The 21940-nt window shown below is 35.4% G+C and overlaps 1 protein-coding gene across 1 annotated transcript; it reads left to right on the forward strand.

Annotated features, from left to right (window-relative positions):
* The first annotated feature begins 628 nt into the window (after positions 1 to 628).
* On the forward strand, positions 629 to 21241 carry LOC104086409 (delta-1-pyrroline-5-carboxylate synthase). Its single transcript, XM_009590650.4, has 20 exons — positions 629 to 852; positions 1506 to 1577; positions 1941 to 2044; positions 3180 to 3282; positions 3411 to 3572; positions 4820 to 5097; positions 15131 to 15281; positions 15364 to 15528; positions 15616 to 15693; positions 16054 to 16143; positions 16392 to 16478; positions 16588 to 16674; positions 16794 to 16890; positions 16996 to 17099; positions 17215 to 17290; positions 17723 to 17873; positions 18009 to 18077; positions 18266 to 18332; positions 18419 to 18489; positions 20825 to 21241. The coding sequence occupies exons 1-20, from the start codon at positions 793 to 795 to the stop codon at positions 20910 to 20912; spliced, it is 2160 nt and encodes a 719-aa protein (XP_009588945.1). The 5' UTR covers positions 629 to 792; the 3' UTR covers positions 20913 to 21241.
* Positions 21242 to 21940: the final 699 nt, after the last annotated feature.

A 21940-nucleotide genomic window follows, 5' to 3' on the forward strand; every position in this document is an offset into this window, starting at 1 on the left:
GTTGTTATAGTTCTATTTTGTGAGGAACTACGACCCATGTTTGCATCTATGTAGAAGACGAAATTGACCAAGAGTCATCACCTATAATGACATGTACGAGAAGGAAACTCAGCTAATCTTGGATTGAGCTGCCTGATGATGTCTGGGGTTGACCCCGGCACAAACACGTGATAAACATTAATTTAACCACTTATATGGTACTCTCTCCGTCCCAATTTATGTGTCACTATTCAAATTTCGAGAGTCAAACGAATTTCTATTTGACCATGATTTTTTCATGTAACTTTTAAATATTTTATATTGTAAATTATTGTGACTTAAAATACTTATTACGTATTTTTCAAATATGTAATTTTAAAGATTTTATGTTTGAATTTATAATTAAAATTAAAAAGTGTGACTCTCGAAATTCAAATGGTGACACCTAAGAGAGTAATTTTGGTTAAATTGAAAACTTAATTTTTATTCCGGTTGGCATAAAAGAATTGAGTAAAAGTTGTTATTCTCTCTCAACTATGTGTTGGATATAGTTCGGAAAAGAAAATGAAAATGTGTTGGATAAAAAGCAAAATAAGGTAAGGGAAAACGACTTTCCACAACAAAAACAAACAATAGTGGAGGAAAACGTGCTGAGCAATCCCCAAGTTCCAATACACGCCCGTACAAAACCCAAAATCCCCAAATCGAAGTCGGATTAAGTAGAACTAGAGAACTGGCTGAAGGCAGTAGACTCCACATATTTCTGCTGCCGTTTTGCAGTCTACATTTCTTTCTCTCTCTTCTGAGCTAAAAATGGAGACAGCTGATTCTACTCGGACATTTGTCAGGAACGTGAAACGAGTAATTGTCAAGGTCTCAACTTTATCCTCCTTTTTTCCTCTAATTTCTTTTCCTTATTATTGCTTAATCCCTGCATTGCATTTGGCCCTGATTTTCTTTTGTAGAATAATTCTTGTCAGATTGGAAAGAGTCGTCTGTCCTTAATGAAGATTGATTTTAGTTAGCTATCATACTTATGTTTATTGTATGTATAAGGATTTAACTTATATAGTGGGACAATGAGTGTAATTTAACCTTGTTTTAACATATTTTCAGGTTACCAATCCGTACTTAACATTGATATTTACTTGTAATTAGTTTTTAAGTGACTTGATTGTTAAGTACATGTTTTAATTAGCTATTTGACTGGGCACGAAATTTAAGAAAAGAAATTAAATTTTTTTGAAACTTGTGATTTTAAATATGCCATAATACTTGTAGGTTATAGAAGCTTTCCCATTAAGGTAAAATGGAAAGTTTAACTTAAATTGTTTCCAAATTCTTTTCGAAACAGATTAAAAAGGAAATAGGGTCATATAAACTGGAAGAGAGGGGATAATTTTTACACTGTCAATGTACAAAAGTTAAAATCATTGTGTATGTTGTTCCTTCTATTCCCTGGCTGTTATTTTAGTTTTTTCTTAATATATTGCTAACAAATTTAATTTTTGATGTCATTTTTAAAGGTTGGGACTGCAGTTGTGACACGGACTGATGGAAGATTAGCACTTGGAAGATTGGGAGCGCTCTGTGAGCAGGTGAATCTTATACTCCCTCCGTTTCAATTTATGTGACATAATTTGACTTGGAATGGAGTTTAATAAAAATGGAAGACTTTTGAAACTTGTGGTCTTACTTGCCATAATATTTGGGTGTCTATAAGACATTTGAAACTTGTGGTCTTAAACATTCCATAACATTTGTTGGCTATAAAAGCTTCTCATTAAGGGTAAATTGGAAAGTTCAAAGTTAAGTTGTTCCCAAATAGAGAAATTTTTCATTCTTTTTTGCAATAAGTAAATTGTGTCACATATATTGAAACAGAGGGAGAAATAGTTTGATTGTTAGTATATATCTGCATCTTCTAAAGCTTACTGGTTTTGCTGCAAACTGCATTACAGATTCAGGAGCTTAACTCGCAAGGCTATGAAGTTATTTTGGTGACTTCAGGTGCTGTAGGTGTTGGTCGTCAGCGGCTTAGATATAGGAAGTTGCTGAATAGCAGGTTTCTACCATGTCCTTGCTGTCAAATAAGATATTTACTTAGTAAATAGGTTATATAACTAGAATTGTTAATAAACAAGTTTAACTCAAATGTAACTTGACTTATTAGTAAGAGCTAACCTTGATGGTATAGTTGATATTGAATTATGCAAATGAACCACAAACATATCTGAAGTACTCTATCCATCCCATTTTATATGGAGCCAGGGGATGGAGAAAGGAGAGCTAAAAGCAAAAGAATATCTTGTTGAAGTTTTAGAATAAAGTGATAAACAGAAATGTTAGCAAGAAAATAAGAAGAGAGTTAATGAAACATTATGAGTAAGATGTGATACACAGATGACAATGGTAGATAAAAACAAATGACAGTATTACAGAGTCTATAGTCAAGTGAAGGAAAAGACGAGAGGTGACAGGACTTGAGGCTACAAAAGAGTATAGGCTATAAAGTCATACCCTCATTTCAAGAAATAAGTTCATGACTCTAACGTGATTACCAAAAGGAAAAGTTAAACCCAGAGTAATAGAAATCAGTATGGATTGATGAACAAGATAAACTAAACATGAATTAGGGATTGAGTGATTTGATAATAGTCGGCATCATGAGAATTTCAGAGATTGCATTCCGGCAATAATACAATGGACGATAGAAGAATAACGTTTAAAAGGCACTCAGGAAGACGCTTCCCTAAAAAGCAAGCAATGTGAGCAAAGTTAAGCTTAAAGGACTATGTGTGCCAGTTACACTAAGTGTCACCCTTGTGAGTAAAGAATTTTGTTATCCTTGTTACAGAAGGATTACTACAAGGCGAGTAGGGATCATCGATGATGTGAAATGATTGTGCATCGACTTAAGATATTAATTAACACATTATATTAGTGATGGTAGAAGAAAACATTAAAGCAAAAAGAAAAGTTAGTTTGATAGAAAAATAAAGTAATGCTCTATATATATCTCACTCTGTGAATCAGAAGTTACTTGAAAAAGAATCAATATTCTTACCTTTTGATTTGATGTAGTACTGAAAGGGTATTAAACTCTATCTTTTATCCTCAGTGACAAGATTCCAACGATAGGATTTGAATATTCCAGTATCTGCAATTTACTATTAACTACCAAGTCATCATATTTGCAGTTTTCTTGATCTTCAAAAGCCCCAAAGTGAGCTTGATGGCAAAGCTTGTGCTGCTGTGGGCCAGAATGGCCTTATGGCTCTGTATGATTCATTGTTCAGTCAGGTTGAAGCACAGTTCTTGGAACTTTTTTGTTTGTTCTAACTCTTGATTTGTTTATCATAACCACATAACCGTCCTTAGCTTAAAGGATTGTCTACTGACTTTTTATTCTTTGTACCATCTTTATACAGTTGGATATGACTTCAGCTCAGCTTTTGGTGACTGATAATGACTTTAGGGATCCAGATTTTAGGAGACAACTCAATGACACAGTAAACTCTTTGCTGTCTCTTAAAGTTATACCTATATTTAATGAGAATGACGCTATCAGTACGCGGAAAGCTCCTTATGAGGTGTGTCTCTCTGATTTTACACTGTAGTTGCTGTCTTCTTGCCCCTTTTTGTGAAAGTGATGTACTTTTAAGGTTTTGCACCTCTTAAGCACAAAGAAGAGAGAAAAATAAAAGCACCCCGTTAAATTTTTTCAAAAAACTAGTGAAAGCGTTCTTCAAACTCACGTAAAAAGAATGTAAGATGAAAAGAACCTTACCACTGTTCTTCTGGAGGAAGAATGAAATAAAAGATAAATCACGTTTTTGAAGCAAGAGCTTAGAAAAACTAATCACCAATGTTTATTTTCAGTATATTGAGCCCTTTAAATAGGCCTTACAATGAGTAAAATTGATAAGGTTAAGGAAAACTAATCCTAATTAAACTAGAATAAGAATAAGGCGAAGAAAACCTATCCTAACTAAAATAGGAAGAAGAATTCTAGTAGGAATGGACTACCAATTAACAATCCCACTTTGACTAGAACCATAAATATAATCCTACTAAAACAAGAATTAAGAAATCCTAATATTTAAGGAAAGGAAATCCTAATCTTGAATGGATTCTTGGACTTTCAATTTCTTGAGATTCTTGGGCCTCAATTGGACCAGGGCTAATTAGTGTAACCATTTTAAATTTGTGGCCCAATTCTCCAAATCCATTGGCACCTTCATGAACCCAATAAGCCTCCATTGTTGTAGAAAACATGGCCTCCATGCTACTCTAACATCACGTCTTGAGCTTGTATGTTCATCAGAAAGTTCCTCTCATTAGTAGATAGGTCACAATGTTTCTTGCTGTAGGGCTGACCAGTTGCGTAATTGGTCAATCCATGCGTTGGAACTAGAAATCCCTTGAGTAATGTTCATGCATCTATTTCAAGTAAACTTCATCATGTGCTGTTATTAACTAATCAAAAATAAAGAACTCATTTGTTGATTTTACAGTCGACATATACATATATGGTTGTCTGATATATGCTTCTACTCATCAGTTCTCTGTTATTATTCTCATTGTTGTTTCCTGGGATTGGGAGGGGAATGTATTAAGATAGTGCATGTGACCATGCACGGCATTTAAAGTTGGTTTCTGCCACTTTGGTCCCAAAATTTCATCTTTGCTTTAATGAGCTTTTGTTTGGTTGAATCCTGCTGTTCTCCAAATCTGTAATATGATTTCGAGTTCTAGCAAGTATTTCTAGATATAATATCTTATATCTTTTCATATCCTCAGCTCATGGTTTTATTGTAATAATGAACACTTCTTGTAGGACTCTTCTGGAATATTTTGGGACAATGACAGTTTGGCAGCTCTACTAGCTTTGGAATTAAAAGCTGATCTTCTAGTTCTGTTGAGTGACGTAGAGGGTCTTTATAGTGGCCCTCCCCGTGATCCAGATTCGAAGTTAATTCACACATACATTAAGGAGAGACATGAGACAGTGATTACTTTTGGAGACAAGTCCAGGGTGGGAAGAGGGGGCATGACTGCCAAAGTAAAAGCTGCTATGTATGCTGCTTATGCTGGCATTCCTGTTGTCATAACCAGGTCTGATACTAGTATTTACGCAATTGGAATTCTTAATATTTATGTGCATCAGTTTTACACTTGTTCATTTAAAATATTCAAGTGTTGTCTTCTTAGTAGAGTGGACAGGATTTGTGATACCTCTTTATATATGGGCTTTGCCCTTTTTTGTCAATAAAAATAATATAACTGTCCAAAGAGAAGCATTTAGGATGACCTTAAAAGTGCAAAAAAAGTCTGAATTAAAAGTTGAATTTATAGCTTTGTTGGGGATGCACAAGAAAATCTGAGGTACCTGACTGGAGCTGAAAGGAAAATGCTGTCATTGAGTCTGTATCAAAGTTGAATTTATAGCTTACGGTAGGAAATGCAGAAGAATCTGAGGTATTTTACTGGAGCTGAAAGAGAAAAAGATGTCATTCTACTGTGATAAAACATGACAATTGATCTGCTGAAAGCACAAACAGGCACACAAGAAAAAAAAAAGAAGAAAAAAGTAAAAAAAATAAAAAAGAAGCAAAAGCAAGAACAAACATGAGGTAAAACCGATTCTGTATTGCATAGCCTGCATTATGAAGAATGCATTTTGAGTAGTATAACCATTTCTTTAAAAAACAATTCTTGTTATCTTTGAGTGAACCGCTTGGGCGTTAATTGAGTGGGTTGGGGCAGTTGACTTTTAGGTGAACCTGCTTCCAGAAAATTTGGCTTCTAGTTGTTGATGCTTAATTAAGAAAAGACGCTCTTCAGCAACGAAAGTATGCCAACGGTAGAGAAGTTTGAGCTCTTTATGCTGCCATATTATTTGTGTAAATATTGGGTATATCAAGTGGCTAATATATGCCTGTAATATTTCATTTCAAAATTGATTGAATTTCAGGCTAAGCAGTTTATAATTGAAAAATTAAAACGGGTAGACTTTTTATAAATCTGTCGCATATGAGACTACTGTATTCTATTGTTGAATAATATTATGCCGCTTGTGACCATTAATGTCCATAGATAGTGAGAAAGGCAAATGTAATAATTTTCTAATTATGTGTGGTTAAGGACCTAGCAAGAGTGTGTGTGTATAGGGTCTTGCTAACCTACTACATTGTTGTAGTAAGTTAGCATTGTATACATATTTCATTTCTCCAAAATACCCCCACGTTTTCTTTAATAGTAAGGACATCTTTGTCTTTTAAATCTATTAGGGCAATCATCTCCATTCGGCAAACTTTCCGTCCTCGTGAATCTTTAATCCCGTTTTTGCTGAAAACTGGGAATTCTTTGTTATTAATGCAACAAATTTCCTTTTAGCAATTTATCAATGTTGGGCTTCAATTGATTTTTTGTTCTTTTCCGAAAAAAATTTGAATCAAGTTCTTAACAAAAAGACAGAGAAATCATTATGTTTTGATCTGTAATACTAAGCCCCATTTCGATTCAAGATCTGTTCAGATCAAAATCCGGCTATGGTTAATCTTCAAAATGCCGGTCAAACCGACTTAGAATGTTGACGAGAAAAACAAGGAAAGAGGATGTAGAGCTTGCTCTGCATCACTTAATCGACCTCCCAAGGCATTGTCTTTCACTTCATCTGAGTAGAAATTGGGGAATTTGGGTGAATTCATGAATGATTAAGATTGGACTACAAATCCGATATAGAAAATTGAAGATGCAACTTGGATTGAAAAGAGGAAGCTTAAGTAGCATTATGTTCTGGCATTGGATTCTTACTCATACTAGATTGTTCTTTTGCCGAGTATCGATAAAATGATAAGAGGAAAAAGGTATACGGTTCCAATTTTATAAAAGTTATGAATAGGTTAGATTTAGACATATAAAGTTCTGAAGATAAAAAAATCTCTCACAAAAACATCAGATTGCAACTCCTTCATAGATCGGAAGAGGAAGCTAAAGAGAATGCTAGAATGAGAAAATGAGAAAAAAGGGAGAAGAATTTGGGTTTAAGTTTTCAGTAGAAGACAAAAATGCGCTTGCCATTAATGTGTTGCTGAACCACTATTAAGGGTATTTAAGTGAAACCAAATATGTATACAATGCTAACCTACTACAACTATGTAGTAGGTTAGCAAAACCTATATAAGGTCTTGCTAACCTACTACATTGTTGTAGTAAGTTAGCATTGTATACATATTTCATTTCTCCAAAATACCCCCATGTTTTCTTTAATAGTAAGGACATCTTTGTCTTTTAAATCAATTAGGGCAATCATCTCCATTCGGCAAACTTTCCGTCCTCGTGAATCTTTAATCCCGTTTTTGCTGAAAACTGGAATTCTTTGTTATTAATGCAACAAATTTCCTTTTAGCAATTTATCAATGTTGGGCTTCAATTGATTTTTTGTTCTTTTCCAAAAAAAATTGAATCAAGTTCTTAACAAAAAGATAGAGGAATCATTATGTTTTGATATGTAATACTAAGCCCCATTTCGATTCTAGATCTGTTCAGATCAAAATCCAGCTATGGTTAATCTTTAAAATGCTGGTCAAACCGGCTTAGAATGTTGACGAGAAAAACAAGGAAAGAGGATGTAGAGCTTGCTCTGCATCACTTCATCGACTTCCCAAGGCATTGTCTTCCACTTCATCTGTGTAGAAATAGGGGAATTTGGGTGAAATTCATGAATGATTAAGATTGGACTACAAAACCGATATAGAAAATTGAAGATGCAGCTTGGACTCAAAAGAGGAAGCTTAAGTAGCATTATATTCTGGCATTGGATTCTTACTCATACGAGATTGTTCTTTTGCCGAGTATCCATAAAATGATAAGAGGAAAAAGGTATACGGTTCCAATTTTATAAAAGTTATGAATAGGTTAGATTTAGACATATAAAGTTCCGAAGATAAAAAAATCTCACACAAAAACATCAGATTGCAACTCCTTCATAGATCGGAAGAGGAAGCTAACGAGAATGCTAGAATGAGAAAAAGGGGAGAAGAATTTGGGTTTAAGTTTTCAGTAGAAGACAAAAATGCACTTGCCATTAATGTGTTGCTGAACCACTATTAAGGGTATTTAAGTGAAACCAAATTTGTATACAATGCTAACCTACTACAACTATGTAGTAGGTTATATATATATATATATACACACACACACATACATACTCCCTCCGTTTCAATTTATGTGACTCTATTTGACTGAACACAGTGTTTAAGAAAAAAGAGAAGACTTTTGAACTTGTGCTGTAAAATGAAACGTATATTTTGTGTCGCTATAAATCATTGCATAAAGGTAATTATTTCCAAATATGAAGAGGTCATTCTTTTTGGCACGGACTAAAAAGGAAATAGGTTCACATAAATTGAAACCAATATAATAATGAGTCTAAATCTAAATTGTATTACATATAGTTGGGTATATAGAAGGGGAGCCTTGGCGTAACTGGTAAAGTTGCTGCCATGTGACCAGGAGGTCACAGCTTCGAGCCGTGGAAACAGCCTCTTGCAGAAATGCAGGGTAAGGCTGCGTACAATAGACCATTGTGGTCCGGCCCTTCCCCGGACCCCGCGCATAGCGGGAGCTTAGTGCACCCGGTTGCCCTTATATAGTTGTTCTAAATCTAGGAACCAATATAGTAGTGAGTCTAAACCTAAATTAGTAGTAGTTTACTTTTAATTCTAGTACTAAAATTATATTCTACTTAGAGTAGATGATAATAACCTTCGTACTAATTATAGTTTTTTTCTATGTAAATCAAAATAATTATTTCTATTTTGTTCAAGATAAATAAAATGTATTCCCAGATCTATTATAGAGTACAATTTTGTATCTTTATTTAACTTAAATTCTTCTAGATCTTCGCTCAGATTTTGAGCAAATATTTCTATATTGTAGTTTGAAGCAAATATTTAGACGCAATGTAATGAAGTAATGAACTACTACAAAAGGCTAGTCTTCTCATGGAGTTTGAGGACATAGCAAAATATGAAGAGATAGTATGGAGGCAGAAATCCAGAATATTATGGCTAAAGGAAAGAAACAAAAATTTAAAAGTTGCCCAAAAAATGGCAAGTTCTCATAGAAGATTCAACTACATAATTGATGCAAGATCAAGAAGGTCAGGAGTCCAAGAAATTCAAGAAGTCTAAGAATCCATTTAAGATTAGGATTTTTTCTCCATAAAGATTAGGATTTCTTATTTGATGTTTCCTAGTAATTTGATTCTTGATTTAGTAGGATTGAATTTTGTAGCTCTAGTCAAACTAGGATTGTTAGTTGGTATTCTACTCCTAATAGAATTCTTTTTCTTTTTTAGTTAGAATATGTTTTTCTTAACCTTATTGTTATTCTGGTTTAATTATGATTAGTTTTCCTTAACATGATCAATTTTACTCATTGTAAGGCCTATTTAAAGGGCTTAGTATGTTGAAAATAAAGATTGGTGATTAGTATTGTGATATCACAACGGAAGTATGCCTTATACATTCTTGAGGAGATAGGAATGCCGGGCTGTAGACCCATTCACACTCATGTGGATTCGAATTCTAAACTTTCGCCAGGACCCGGGGAATCACTAAACGATCTGGAAGATATAGGCGGTTGGTTGGTAAGTTAAATTACCTCACAGGTACTAGACTTGACAATTCTTTTCCTGTGAGTGTTGTGAGTCAGTTTATGGATTCTCCCTGTGATAGTCATTGGAATGCAATTGTGTATATAAAATCAGCCCCAAACAAAGGATTATTGTTCGTAGATCGAGGCCATGAGCAATCGTTGGATACTCAGATGTTAATTGGGCAGGATCACCTTCTGATAGACGTTCTACGTCTGGATAATGTATTTTAGTAGGAGAAAATTTGGTGTCTTGGAAGAGTAAGAAACAAAATGTGGTTGCTCGGTCTAGTGTAGAAGCAGAATATCGAGCAAAGACTATGACAATTTGGATCAAACAGTTGCGCAAGGAGTTGAAATGTGGTGAAAGCAGCCAAATGGAACTTGTGAGTGATAATCAAGCCGCCATTTTTATTGCACAAAATCTGGTGTTTCATAAGAGAACCAAAAACATTGAGATTGACTGTCACTTCGTCAGAGAAAGAGATACTCTCAGGAGATATTACTATAAAGTTTGTGAAGTCGAATGACAACTTGCATATATTTTCACTAAGTCCCTCACTGAGCCTCGTATTAGTTACATATGTAACAAGCTCGATACATATGATTTGTATGCACCGGCTTGAGGGGGAGTGTTAGATAGTTATGTAAATAAGTATAGTCCCACATCGAATAGGAATAGAGTATGTATTGTGTATAATTATAAATATGGCTCATTGTATTATACTCCCTCCGTTTCAATTTATGTGAACCCTTTTGACTGGGCACAAAGTTTAAGAAAAGAAAGAAGACTTTTGAACTTGTGGTGTATAATGAGACACATATATTTTGTGTGGCTATAAATCATTGCATAAAGGTAAATTGTTTCCAAATAAGGAAAGAGGTCATTCTTTTTGGCACGGACTAAAAAGAAAATAGGTTCACATAAATTGAAACGGAGGGAGTAGTTAATACATCAATCAATAATGTAATTTTCCGATTATTTTACAACAACCTTTTTGGTTATCAAAAATGTAATTTTCCGATTATTTTTCACAAGTACCAAGGGCCCAATATTATAAATATTCAGATAATCAAGGGAGTGAAAAGGACAAAACTGATGAATACAATATCAAAGAGACAAGGAACATGCATTGGATCCACAAGTTGAGGATTTACTACCAAAGTTTTATGATGATCCATTGGAGTATCTAGCCATGTGTGTCATTGACTTTCCGTCTTTCAGAGATGCTCAACACAATGTTGACTTGATTGTTGATTCTATCCATTGGAGTATCTAGCCATGTGTCATTGACTTTCCGTCTTTCAGAGATGCTCAACACAATGTTGACTTGATTGTTGACTCTATCATTCCAAACAAGTCAGCATATTACGTTAATCCTAAAGTCCATAAAAATATGCATGAACAAGAGGAAGGATTACTTAAAAAATAGTGGATAATGGAGAGTTTGACGTATATTGGAGAAACAAGATGTCTTCACTTGATAAATATATATGGCCATCATCAAAGTGAATTTTGGTGTACAATCATTGCAATTGATGCATTCCCACGAAGAGCGCTGATCTCTATACTTAATTCAAAGCTAGACACGGAGTTAGCTAAGTTTTATGAAGTTCTAACACCAATAACTTCTTATTGAAAGTTGAAGTTTGATAGTCAACATAGAAATATTACATGGAGAAGGCTTAGTAGAAAGTTGAAACTTAGAAAGTGGGATTTAGTTCGACCCAAGTGCTAAGGTTCACTTACAACATGAAGAAGCTCCATAAATAAGCTAGCAAAATATAACTTGAAACCTAGTGAGCACTGGGTCCCCATTCCTTAATATAGCAAATCTTGCACCATCTATGGAAGTTGTTAGACTAGAGGACGAGTCTTTTTCAACTAGGGGAGAATGCGAAATCAAGAAGGCCAAGAATTCAGGGAATTCAAGAATCCATTCAAGATTAGAATTTCTCCATCAAGATTAGGATTTCTTATTTCCTGTTTTCTAGTAATTTGATTCTTGATTTAGTAGGCTTATATTTTTGTAGTCCTAGTCAAACCAGAATTGTTAGTTGGTATTCTATTCCTACTAGAATTCTTTTTTCTTTTTTAGTTAGGATATATTTTTCTTAACCTTATTCTTATTCTAGTTTAATTAGGATTAATTTTCCTTAACATCATCAATTTTACTCATTGTAAGCACTATTTAAATGGCTCAATATGCTGAAAATAAAGATTGGTAATTAATTTTTCTATGATCTTGCTTCAAAAACGTGATTTACTTTTTATTTCATTGTTCTTCGCTTATTCAACGTTTCTTGCAATCTTGCTGGATTGCGGAACGTGTGGGTGAGGTTTCTTTTCATCTTACATTCTTCTAATATGAGTTTGAAGAACGCTTTCACTAGTTTTGTGGAAAACTTTAGTGGGGTTTTTTTGTTTTTCTTTCTTCTTTATGTGTGAGAGGTGCAAAACCTTGAAAGTACATCAGACATCCTATGGTTCAAGGCGAGACCATTACTAATCTAGATGATATCAAAAGGGAGATTATAGCCTATTATCAGAATCTATATGCTGAAACAGAATCTTGGAGGCCTGATATAAAACAAAATGGGTGGGTCAAGCATTAGAGAGGAGGAAAGGGAGTGGATGCAAAGAGACTTTGAAGAACAAGAAGTACTGGAAAGTTTGAAATTATGTGAAGCAGACAAGATGGATACAACTTAGAGACCAATACTTCATGGAGAAAGGTAATATATGTGTAGTTTGACAAGATTGAATAGGGGTGCAAAAGATCTGTTAATAGTCCATATGTGGGTGGGTGTCGCAATTTTGGAATTCTCTTGTGGTTAACACTAGCATAAAGGTGGGTAATGGAAGACACTTTATTTTAGAGTGATAATTGGTTAGGACATGATCCACTTAAAGAGATGTTTCCCGAATTCTATGGTATTGCCACCATACCTGAAATTAAAGTGGAAGAAGCCCGGGGACTGCATGGCTGGAATATCACTTTTAGAAGAGGGTTCAGTGATTGGGAAATGGGAAGAAATGCTGACTTCTTTAAAGCTTTGGAAGTTTTCTAGGGTCTCACTGATCATGAAGATACCTTACTATGGAACAAATGTAAGAATTGGAGCTACACTTTCAAATCTGCCTATCTTGTGCTTTCAAATAAAGGCCAGCATAGTGAGGGATGGTCATGGAAGAATATGGAAAGCTAAAGCTCCCTTTAAGGTGGTCTATTTCTCATGGCTGGGTAGCAAGAGAAGCATGCTTGCCTCAAGAAAAACTGAAAAGAAGGGGATTTCAGTTATGTGGTAGAGATCCGGAAACAAACAGCCATTTGTTCCTGCATTGTCCTATCACTAGGCAACTGTGGAAACCGTTCCTTAACATTGTGGGCCTCAGATGGACCATGCCTTCAACTACTGAGGAGCTTTTGAAGTCTTGGAATAACAATGGAGGTTCACTTAGACAGAAGGCATGGTGGAGGCTGATACCTGCTTGCATTTAGTGGACAGTATGGAAAGAGAGGAATACATGAGTTTTTGAAGATATATATAATCCCCTCCAAAATATCAAGATGAATTGTATTCTTTTGTTTTATTTTTGGTGTAAAGAAAGTCATGTAGATAATACAGAGTCCTTGGTTGACATGTTAGGCTTTTTGTAACTTCGATGGATCAGTTTTGATTTATCCACCTTGTACATATGGTTTTCTGCATTGCCTTAGTGCGTTTTCTAATATATTGTTACAAGTCTCAAAAAGATTAGAGGTTCTCATCTCAGACTTAACCTAGTCAGAACCCAAAAAGTATAACCAAAACAATAAATCAGCCTACAGAGTGAATATTTTAGTCGTCGTAGGAAAAGTGCTTCTATTTATGTATGATAACACTTTGTAAAGTTTCTCATTCTAATGCATTTTAAGCATTGATAATCCTAATGTTGTAAGTTCAATGGTTGGAAAACATAAAAATTTCTATTCATCCACCCAGGATTCTAAGAAGATGGGTGCACTATTACAAAGAGGTGAATCTAGAAGTTATATTTGTAAGTTATTACCATCTATGTTGCTCGGACTCTTCGAAGATGTGGCCGGATACGTGTCGGATCCTCCAAAAGTAGTGCATTTTTGAAGGATCCGACACGGGTGCGGCTACATTTTGGAGAGTCCTTGCAACATAGATTACCATGAACCTAAAGGTTAAAGTTATAGGTTAATAGGTTAAGTTATAGGTGAATCTATTACCATTTAGAAATTATAGCTTGAAATTAAAATTTCGTGCAATTTTAGAGATTTTTAACATATATATACCTATACTCCATATAAAAAATATTGGGTCATTGAACCGTGTTATATCATCCACTGCTATTAGTTTTAATTATTTAAAATCTTGCTATGACAAAAGGAGATCAAGGATTTCAATGTCTTAGATATGGGGATTTTGAATGAATAAATTAAATTAAAAATGAAAGAAAAAGAAAAAGAAAATACTTAATTAAAATAAAATAGGGGACACTAGATATGCCTTCAAACTGAGATTTAAACCTCTAGTTCACTTGGAAAGGTGCACCCAATAATCATTGTTTTAAAGGACTCTTTGAGCTGGGGTGCACACATGTATATTTAAGCAATTTTAAAGAAATATAACATTATTATACATGGTATAGAGAGACGAGTATGGGTTCATGTGCCCCATGCTCCAACACATAGATACGCCCTTGCATCCACCAACAGATCTGTTAACACTTGACACATTCTGGAGAAGACCACCTTCGAATCAATTTAGACTGTTCTCTAATCCTCAAAAACAGATTCCTGCAGGCCTCTTTTTTGGTAATTAACCTTTGTTGTATACAGTTTATCAGAAGTCCTACTACAATTGAAGATACTTTATGCTCTCTTCTATTCCAAAAAAAAAAGTTGGGTGCATTAACTGCTAAAAGAGATTACTCTATTTCATCCTTGGACTTTTACCTTGGAAATATAAAGTTACTGTCAAAAATGTCGACTATGGAGCTTAGCTAGAAAGAATAACTATGTTATGAAGAACTTTTCCAAGCTGTGGCTCAGTGGATGAAGCTGGGATAAAGATCATAGGAGACCATGGTCTAAAATCCAGCAGAGGCCAAGTGAACAAAGTTACCCTAGCCTGTATATGTATTGGTGGGAGGATGTAATTACCCGGTGGAATAGTTGAGGTATGTGCAAGCTGGTCCAAAACACCAATAAAACACCATTGCTATTTAAAAAGAAAAGGGTGCTAGCAGAACAAGATGGTGATAGTAAGTGGTTAGGTTGAAAACGAATGCAATAAAATAAGGCTGAAAAACGAATGCAAATCAGTACATGAGTAAAGCGTATTATATGTAGCAAAGCATTGTTCTTCAGATGTTCAGTGTGAAAGCTGATTTCTCTAAGTTTCTTGCTCCCTTTACCTAAAATTTCTGCTGATTCTTTCTCTCTATCCGTCTGTGTGCGTTCGCGGGGATAAGTGGCTTCGCTGTCGATAACATCATTAAAGTGCTACATGGGGAATGTATCGGCACCCTCTTTCATCGTGATGCCAATAAATGGGCTTCAACTGGAGAGATAGGTGCTCGTGAGATGGCAGTTGCCGCAAGGGAATGTTCCAGGCGGCTTCAGGTATATCTAGAGAGACATCTGGCTGTAACATTTTGTAAACCGCATGGATGTGAATATTTATTCTTTGTTCCTTCACCTCCAGGCACTTTCTTCCCAAGAAAGGAGTAAAATTTTGCAGGATATGGCTGATGCATTGGAAGCAAATGAAAAGGCAATCCTTGCTGAGAATGAAGCTGATGTGGTTGCTGCTCAACAGGCTGGATATGAGAAGTCTTTGATATCTCGGCTGGCATTAAAGCCAGGAAAAGTAAGAGCGTGCTCACTTTGCAACTTAGTCTGAATGATCATGTACCTTTTTAGTATTCTTGCTGAAAGGGCTACTCCTTTGTCATAGATTTCTAATCTTGCAAATTCAGTTCGTGTGCTTGCTAACATGGATGAGCCCATTGGTCGCATTTTAAAGAGAACGGAGGTAAGCAAATCACACCAAATATATGTGGCATGTAGTTTTTAATACATGAGGAATAGAGAACAAATTGTGAAGGAGTCTTGTGAAGTACTTCTTTAAGAAAAAACTTCTGCACTCTCAGACGATTTAGTGGGTATTGTACAATGTCCATTGACAATTATATTTAATGGTATAGCCAAAGCTATTTTGTTGTTGTTTTGTTTCTTGGCCATGAAAAGAACTGGGCTGACTTGTTGGAATATTGGGAGCAACAGAGATGTCGATTTGTAACTAGAAACCTTTATTGATCAGTGTTCAGTTATTAGCCTTTAGTTTCAGAGTGAGATGTTGATTTAATGTCTGGAATATTGTCGTCTCGTCCAGGTTGCTGATGGATTCATCTTGGAGAAATCATCATCTCCATTAGGCGTTCTATTGATTATTTTTGAGTCACGACCGGATGCACTTGTACAGGTAAGCAATGCTGGCAAAAAGAAGTTTTCCACTAGCAGGAAGGTTCTGCTGCATGTCCGATATAAATTAGTAGGGTTCTCTTTTTAGTAGTTATGAAACACTTTTTCTTTACTAATGGCGGGGACAATGGTGATTAACATATGTCTGTATATGTAAACTTCACGGAATTCTCTGCATGCTTGAATTGCATGTCCTTGGATTATTCCTTTACAGTTCACAAACTCGTTGCACTTTTTTTGCATGACTAGATAGCTTCTCTAGCAGTCCGAAGTGGGAACGGCCTCTTGTTGAAAGGAGGAAAGGAGGCCAAAAGATCAAACGCTATCTTACACAAGGTTTAACTGATATCTTACACGCTATCATACACTCTTCACTGAAGCTTCACGTTTCCATCATTTCATGTCCAGCTTTGTCACCTTCTCCTCTTTTTCTTTTTCGTCTTAGGTGATTACCTCAGCGATTCCTGGAACTGTTGGTGAAAGGCTTATTGGACTAGTGACTTCTAGAGAAGAGATCCCTGAATTGCTCAAGGTACCTGCCAAATATCTTAAATGAGAAACTTATATTCTCCCTCTCTTTCTTTTTTAGGAAATCATGACCTACACTGGACATGAGTTTGGTTCTTAGTTTATTTTTCTTGCATCCCGCAGCATGATGATGTGATTGATCTTGTTATTCCAAGAGGTAGCAATAAACTTGTTTCTCAAATTAAGGCATCAACAAAAATTCCTGTTCTTGGCCATGCTGGTAATTATGTGTTACTTGAGTATTGGTTACTTGCTAGACTCAATCTCTGCTTTGATGTCACGGATTCTTTTCCTGCGATGGTAATATTACTATGTTTGCTTCCAGATGGAATTTGCCATGTTTATGTTGACAAGTCTGCTGACATGGATATGGCAAAGCGGGTTGTTGTGGATGCAAAAACGGATTATCCTGCAGCCTGTAATGCGATGGTAGTTTGTTATACTTTTTCATAAAACAGTGTCCAGTTTTAACCAGGTAGTTTATTGATTTCTTTTCTTTTTTGGTTTTTTTGCAATAAAATTGTTTCATTGCTTTCCCTGGTAGGAAACACTTCTTGTGCATAAGGATTTGGCACAAAATGGAGGTCTTAATGACCTGATTGTGGAACTTCAAACAAAAGGTAGAACTTCTTTTTCAAATTCTTTGTGTAATTAAAGCTTCTATATGATTACTGTGGAGTCTTGACTTGAAAGTAGGGAAAATAGAATCTGAGGGTATTTCTGATAGCAAAATCTGCTTTGTAATGATTATTTTTGTTAATCTCAGTTTAGCGTTGAGTTGCATCACCCATGAAAACACTCTTGTTGTTGAGTCTCATCTATAATGAACAGCTATGTTGCACGGACTCTCCAAAATGCTGCCTAATAGTTTTCACACAGTTTTGCGTACTAACCATTCTGTCCTAATAGTTTTAGAATATGGTAAATGCTGTCTTTCCTCAACTTTCTTTTTTTGTTGAGAAAAGTGACCGACTATCCTCACATTCCTTGGCCCTGAAAATAAAGTTTAATTGGATTGAAGAAATGTGAACTGATGTTTGCATTTGTGGCAGGGGTTTCTTTATATGGTGGACCAAAAGCAAGCTCCCTGCTCAAGATTCCAGAGGCGCGTACTTTTCATCACGAATATGGTTCACTGGCTTGCACTGTGGAAGTTGTTGAAGATGTATATGCTGCAATAGATCATATACATCAGCATGGAAGGTGTTATGTTTGCCTAACTTTTATCTTTTACAAGGCTGCATTATGATTCTTTTCTTTTTCAAATTATTTCATATTGGAGCTCTTATACTATGCAAACTTTTGCAATCCTTATTTTTATACACAACTCATTGGCAGTACCCACACTGATAGCATTATTACCAAAGATCAGGAAGTTGCTGAAATATTTTTACGTCAGGTTGACAGGTACATTCTCATGTTTTCAACTTCATCTTTCGTCATGACTGATGAGTAGTTTCTTCAATCTGATATACTTAGACCTCTGGAATTTCATTAATTTCTGATAGTAAGTTTTGCCCATTATTGTTAATCATTTAATTGGGGGAACTACTACTACCATCCCTGCTTAAACATGTTTGATCTTCACTTTTCAGTGCTGCTGTATTTCATAATGCAAGCACAAGATTTAGTGATGGGTTCCGCTTTGGACTGGGTGCAGAGGTATATAATCTATCAGTGGTTCCAAATTGTCTTTTGGTATCATAATTTCATATTTGTAAGTATCTTGATTGCTTTTGGTTGAATAGGTTGGGATTAGCACAAGTCGTATTCATGCTCGTGGCCCAGTTGGAGTTGAAGGGTTGCTAACTACGAGATGGTATATCTGTTGTCAACTCTCTTTTGATTTCAATCCCTGTTTTCTACATCATTCTGGCTTTAAGTCCTATCTGGAAAACTACCACTCTTGAGAGATTGCCCTCGGAACAAGAGACTTCTCAAATCTCTGGCAATTCACGTATCCCTTATGATAAAAGAGAAAATAGAAGTAAAGAAGATGACGTTGTCAGTTAAATCTCTTTATGTTAGTCGAAAATGAAGTCTCTCAGCTTGACCTAGATCCCATGGGTTCCCTATAAGACATGTCCTCCAGCTTTATTGCATTTGCTACAACTTCTTGTTTATCTTTGTCTGTTTGCTGCATGAACTTGGTTATTACTTCATTACAGGATCACATCTGACTGAACTGGCCCCAATTTAGTTTTTTTCTTGACCAAAACCAGTCTTTTATATCAAGTGTAGCCAGATCTCTGTGCATAATTGCATATCCAGCCTGCAGTCCGTTGCCCGGTAGTTTTCCTACTTGGCAAGATTTGGATGTGGTAGGCCAAAGGACATACATCACAAAACTCCTTAGCTAGTTCATATTGTTTAAGTAAAAAGTCCAAAAAGAGTTGGAACTTTTAAGTTCTTGAGCACGGCTGTCGAGTAAAGTCAAAGAATTACTATATTTCCCTCGATCAGAAAGAGGTATTTACATTTCTGCTTATACATTGAACGTGTGTGTGTGTGTGTGTGTGTGTGTGTGTATACCCTTCTTTGTTTGTGCCTTCTTCTATTAGACGCATGCTTTTATTGCATGTTGCACATAAAGCCCGGCAGACGCTTGACTTTTTTTCTTTCTTTTTGCTTGGAAAATACTGGAAAATCACACGAAAATGGATGCGCAAATGATCATCTCTGACTAAATTGGAGATGGAGACCTAATCTCAAGAATCTACTCTATAGTTGCTGTATGTCCTTTTTTGCCATGAGCTCTTGATTCTTATCAGAAATCTTTCTTGACTCTCTTCTTTAGCAGTGTTATGAAATAGTCTGGTAAGACAAATTTCACTTAGATTGACTGCTGTTCAAGATGCATGAATGCTTTATCCCCAAAGTGGAAAAAGAGAGATCAGAGGCATGAATTTGCGGTGGTTTTACTGGGTGTATGGCATGTGTAAGAGGAAGAGTTTAGTAGCTGTACAAAATTTAGGCCAAATACATAAGTGGCCACCTAAAATTGCCACGATTTTTCATGCACTTCAACTAAGGCTTTCCTATTAGTCACTTAAAGTATATCTAAAATGTGTCTATTGAGCACTTCATTGATCATGTATGAATGGGATGAAGACATGTGTTATTTCGACCAAAAATAATCCCACTATAAACAGCTGCTACAACCAGAGAAAAACCAACAGTATCTGAGCAAACAACAACCAAAAAATATCCGACCAGCAGCGGCCATCGAAAAAAACTCGAGCCTGGTCCAAAAATTAATTCTCCGGTGAACCTGTACAACGAGCCGACCCTTTGTCTCCTTTTGTTCTATTCTCTCCTCATTTCAGATGCACATTAAAAAATCCTTGCACCTTCAAAATAATATAAGAGAACCATTGAGTTTGACCGGATATCTATTCCAGTTCTCTCAATGACAACGAGAGCTTTGACGGCGCTGATGATGAAGAAGATTTTGAGAATAAGCTGAAGGAGATTTTTTAGGAAATAAGGAATGATTCTTTGTTGTTCTCCTCGGTCTTGTGTAATAAATGAAATTGGAGATAAAGATTAGAGGATGGTGAAAATGATCTCAAAATAAAATTTCTCTGAGAATGGTTGCTGGTGGAATTGGAAAGTTTGTAAGGAATGATTCTTTGTTTTGGTGCTTAGGTGGTACTGCTGGCCGGTCATCGACGATCCTAAGTTGAGTGGCCGATGGGTTTATTGTGGTGTTCTGGTGAAGAAACTAAAAAAATAAAATTTTAATTACAAATAAAAATATTAGGCTCATCACGCAAAGAGAACTGTTATTCACATAACATGACATGTCATCATTTTGTGTTTAATAGCACACATTTATTGAAGTTGGGACTGCCTAATAGGAAAGAGCCTAAGTTGAAGTGCTAAAATGAAAAATCGCGGCAATATGTATTTGGCCTGAAATATATGCTAAGTTTTGGATTCCAGTACCTACTTTTTTTGGATTCTACTACCTACTTTTACCTCTGCTTTTTCAGCCGTTTCTTTCTTGATTTCTTATAAAGGAATTTGTCTTTGTTAAAGTTTTCTTAAGGTCGTTTAGTTAGTTTCCTTGGGCATAACACACTTATATTCATTCTGCATTTTGAACATGAATTTTGTTCAAATTATTTGGCCAATGCTGCAATTTTCTGTAGGCTTGCAAGGGGAACTGGACAAATTGTTGACGGTGATAAAGCAGTTGTCTACACTCACAAAGACCTTAGTGGGCTTGAGATTGCATAATTGAAAGCATTGGTTGTCCCAGTTATGTTTTACGAAGATCTTCTGTTGTACTATTGGATGTGGGTAAAGCAGGTTTGATGCTTACTCTCTGTACGTTCCAGTCATGGATTGACTTATGATCATTTGCATACTACAGGTCAAAAATTATTTTGTATAACAAAGTTTCACTGCTGCATAGGTTATAACTTGTAGCATTATAAACTCGCAGTCTATTTTGTCTGGCAAAGGTTTCCAATTATGATAAAATAGGAATGTGTTCCAAAGAATTTTTTTTTCATAGAAAAGAATTTGAGTTTCATTATTATTATTATTATTATTTTTTCTTTCTACTACTTTCCACCAACACAAGTACCTGATAATTTTGCCTTCTGAGGGTTAGGCGGATGAGAAGAAATCATCTTTTTTTTTTGTCTTTGCTAGGATCTGAACCCTGGTCTCCCATATGTGTATCCATTTCATAGGCTACAACCTTGAGTCCAAATTCGAGTTTCATTAAATTTGTTGCTAAAGCTGAATCCCCCCCCCCCCCCCCCCCCCACAACCCCCAAGTCAATAAATATATGGGGAGTGCCCTTACCGAACTCTTTATAGAAAATGCATTGTCGGTACTCCCCAAAAACTAAAAGGTTGCTTGAGATAGTTTGATTTTGTCCTACTGTAATTGCATTAGTATATAGGTGTGAAATAATAGTGATTGGAGATGTTATAAGAAATGAAATAGGGGATACAATTACCCACAAAAATAAAACTATTGCCTATCTAATTACTTTTCTACTCGTCAAACTAATTATCTTTCGTACCAATGGCAGCTTTTGTTGTGAGTAATTTCTTCTTTTTTCTCTTTTTCTTTTTATTTCTCTGCCTCTTTTCTCTTTTCCTTCTTTTCTCTTTTTTTTTTTTTTTTTTTCATTTTCTTATTTTTTTCCCTCCTCTTTGGTTCATTTATTTTTTGCCTAAATCACATTATTATTATTATTATTATTATTATTATTATTATTATTATTATTATTATTATTATTATTATTATT

The sequence above is a fragment of the Nicotiana tomentosiformis genome, chromosome 12 (genome assembly GCF_000390325.3).
Source record: "Nicotiana tomentosiformis chromosome 12, ASM39032v3, whole genome shotgun sequence".
Taxonomy (NCBI): domain Eukaryota; kingdom Viridiplantae; phylum Streptophyta; class Magnoliopsida; order Solanales; family Solanaceae; genus Nicotiana; species Nicotiana tomentosiformis.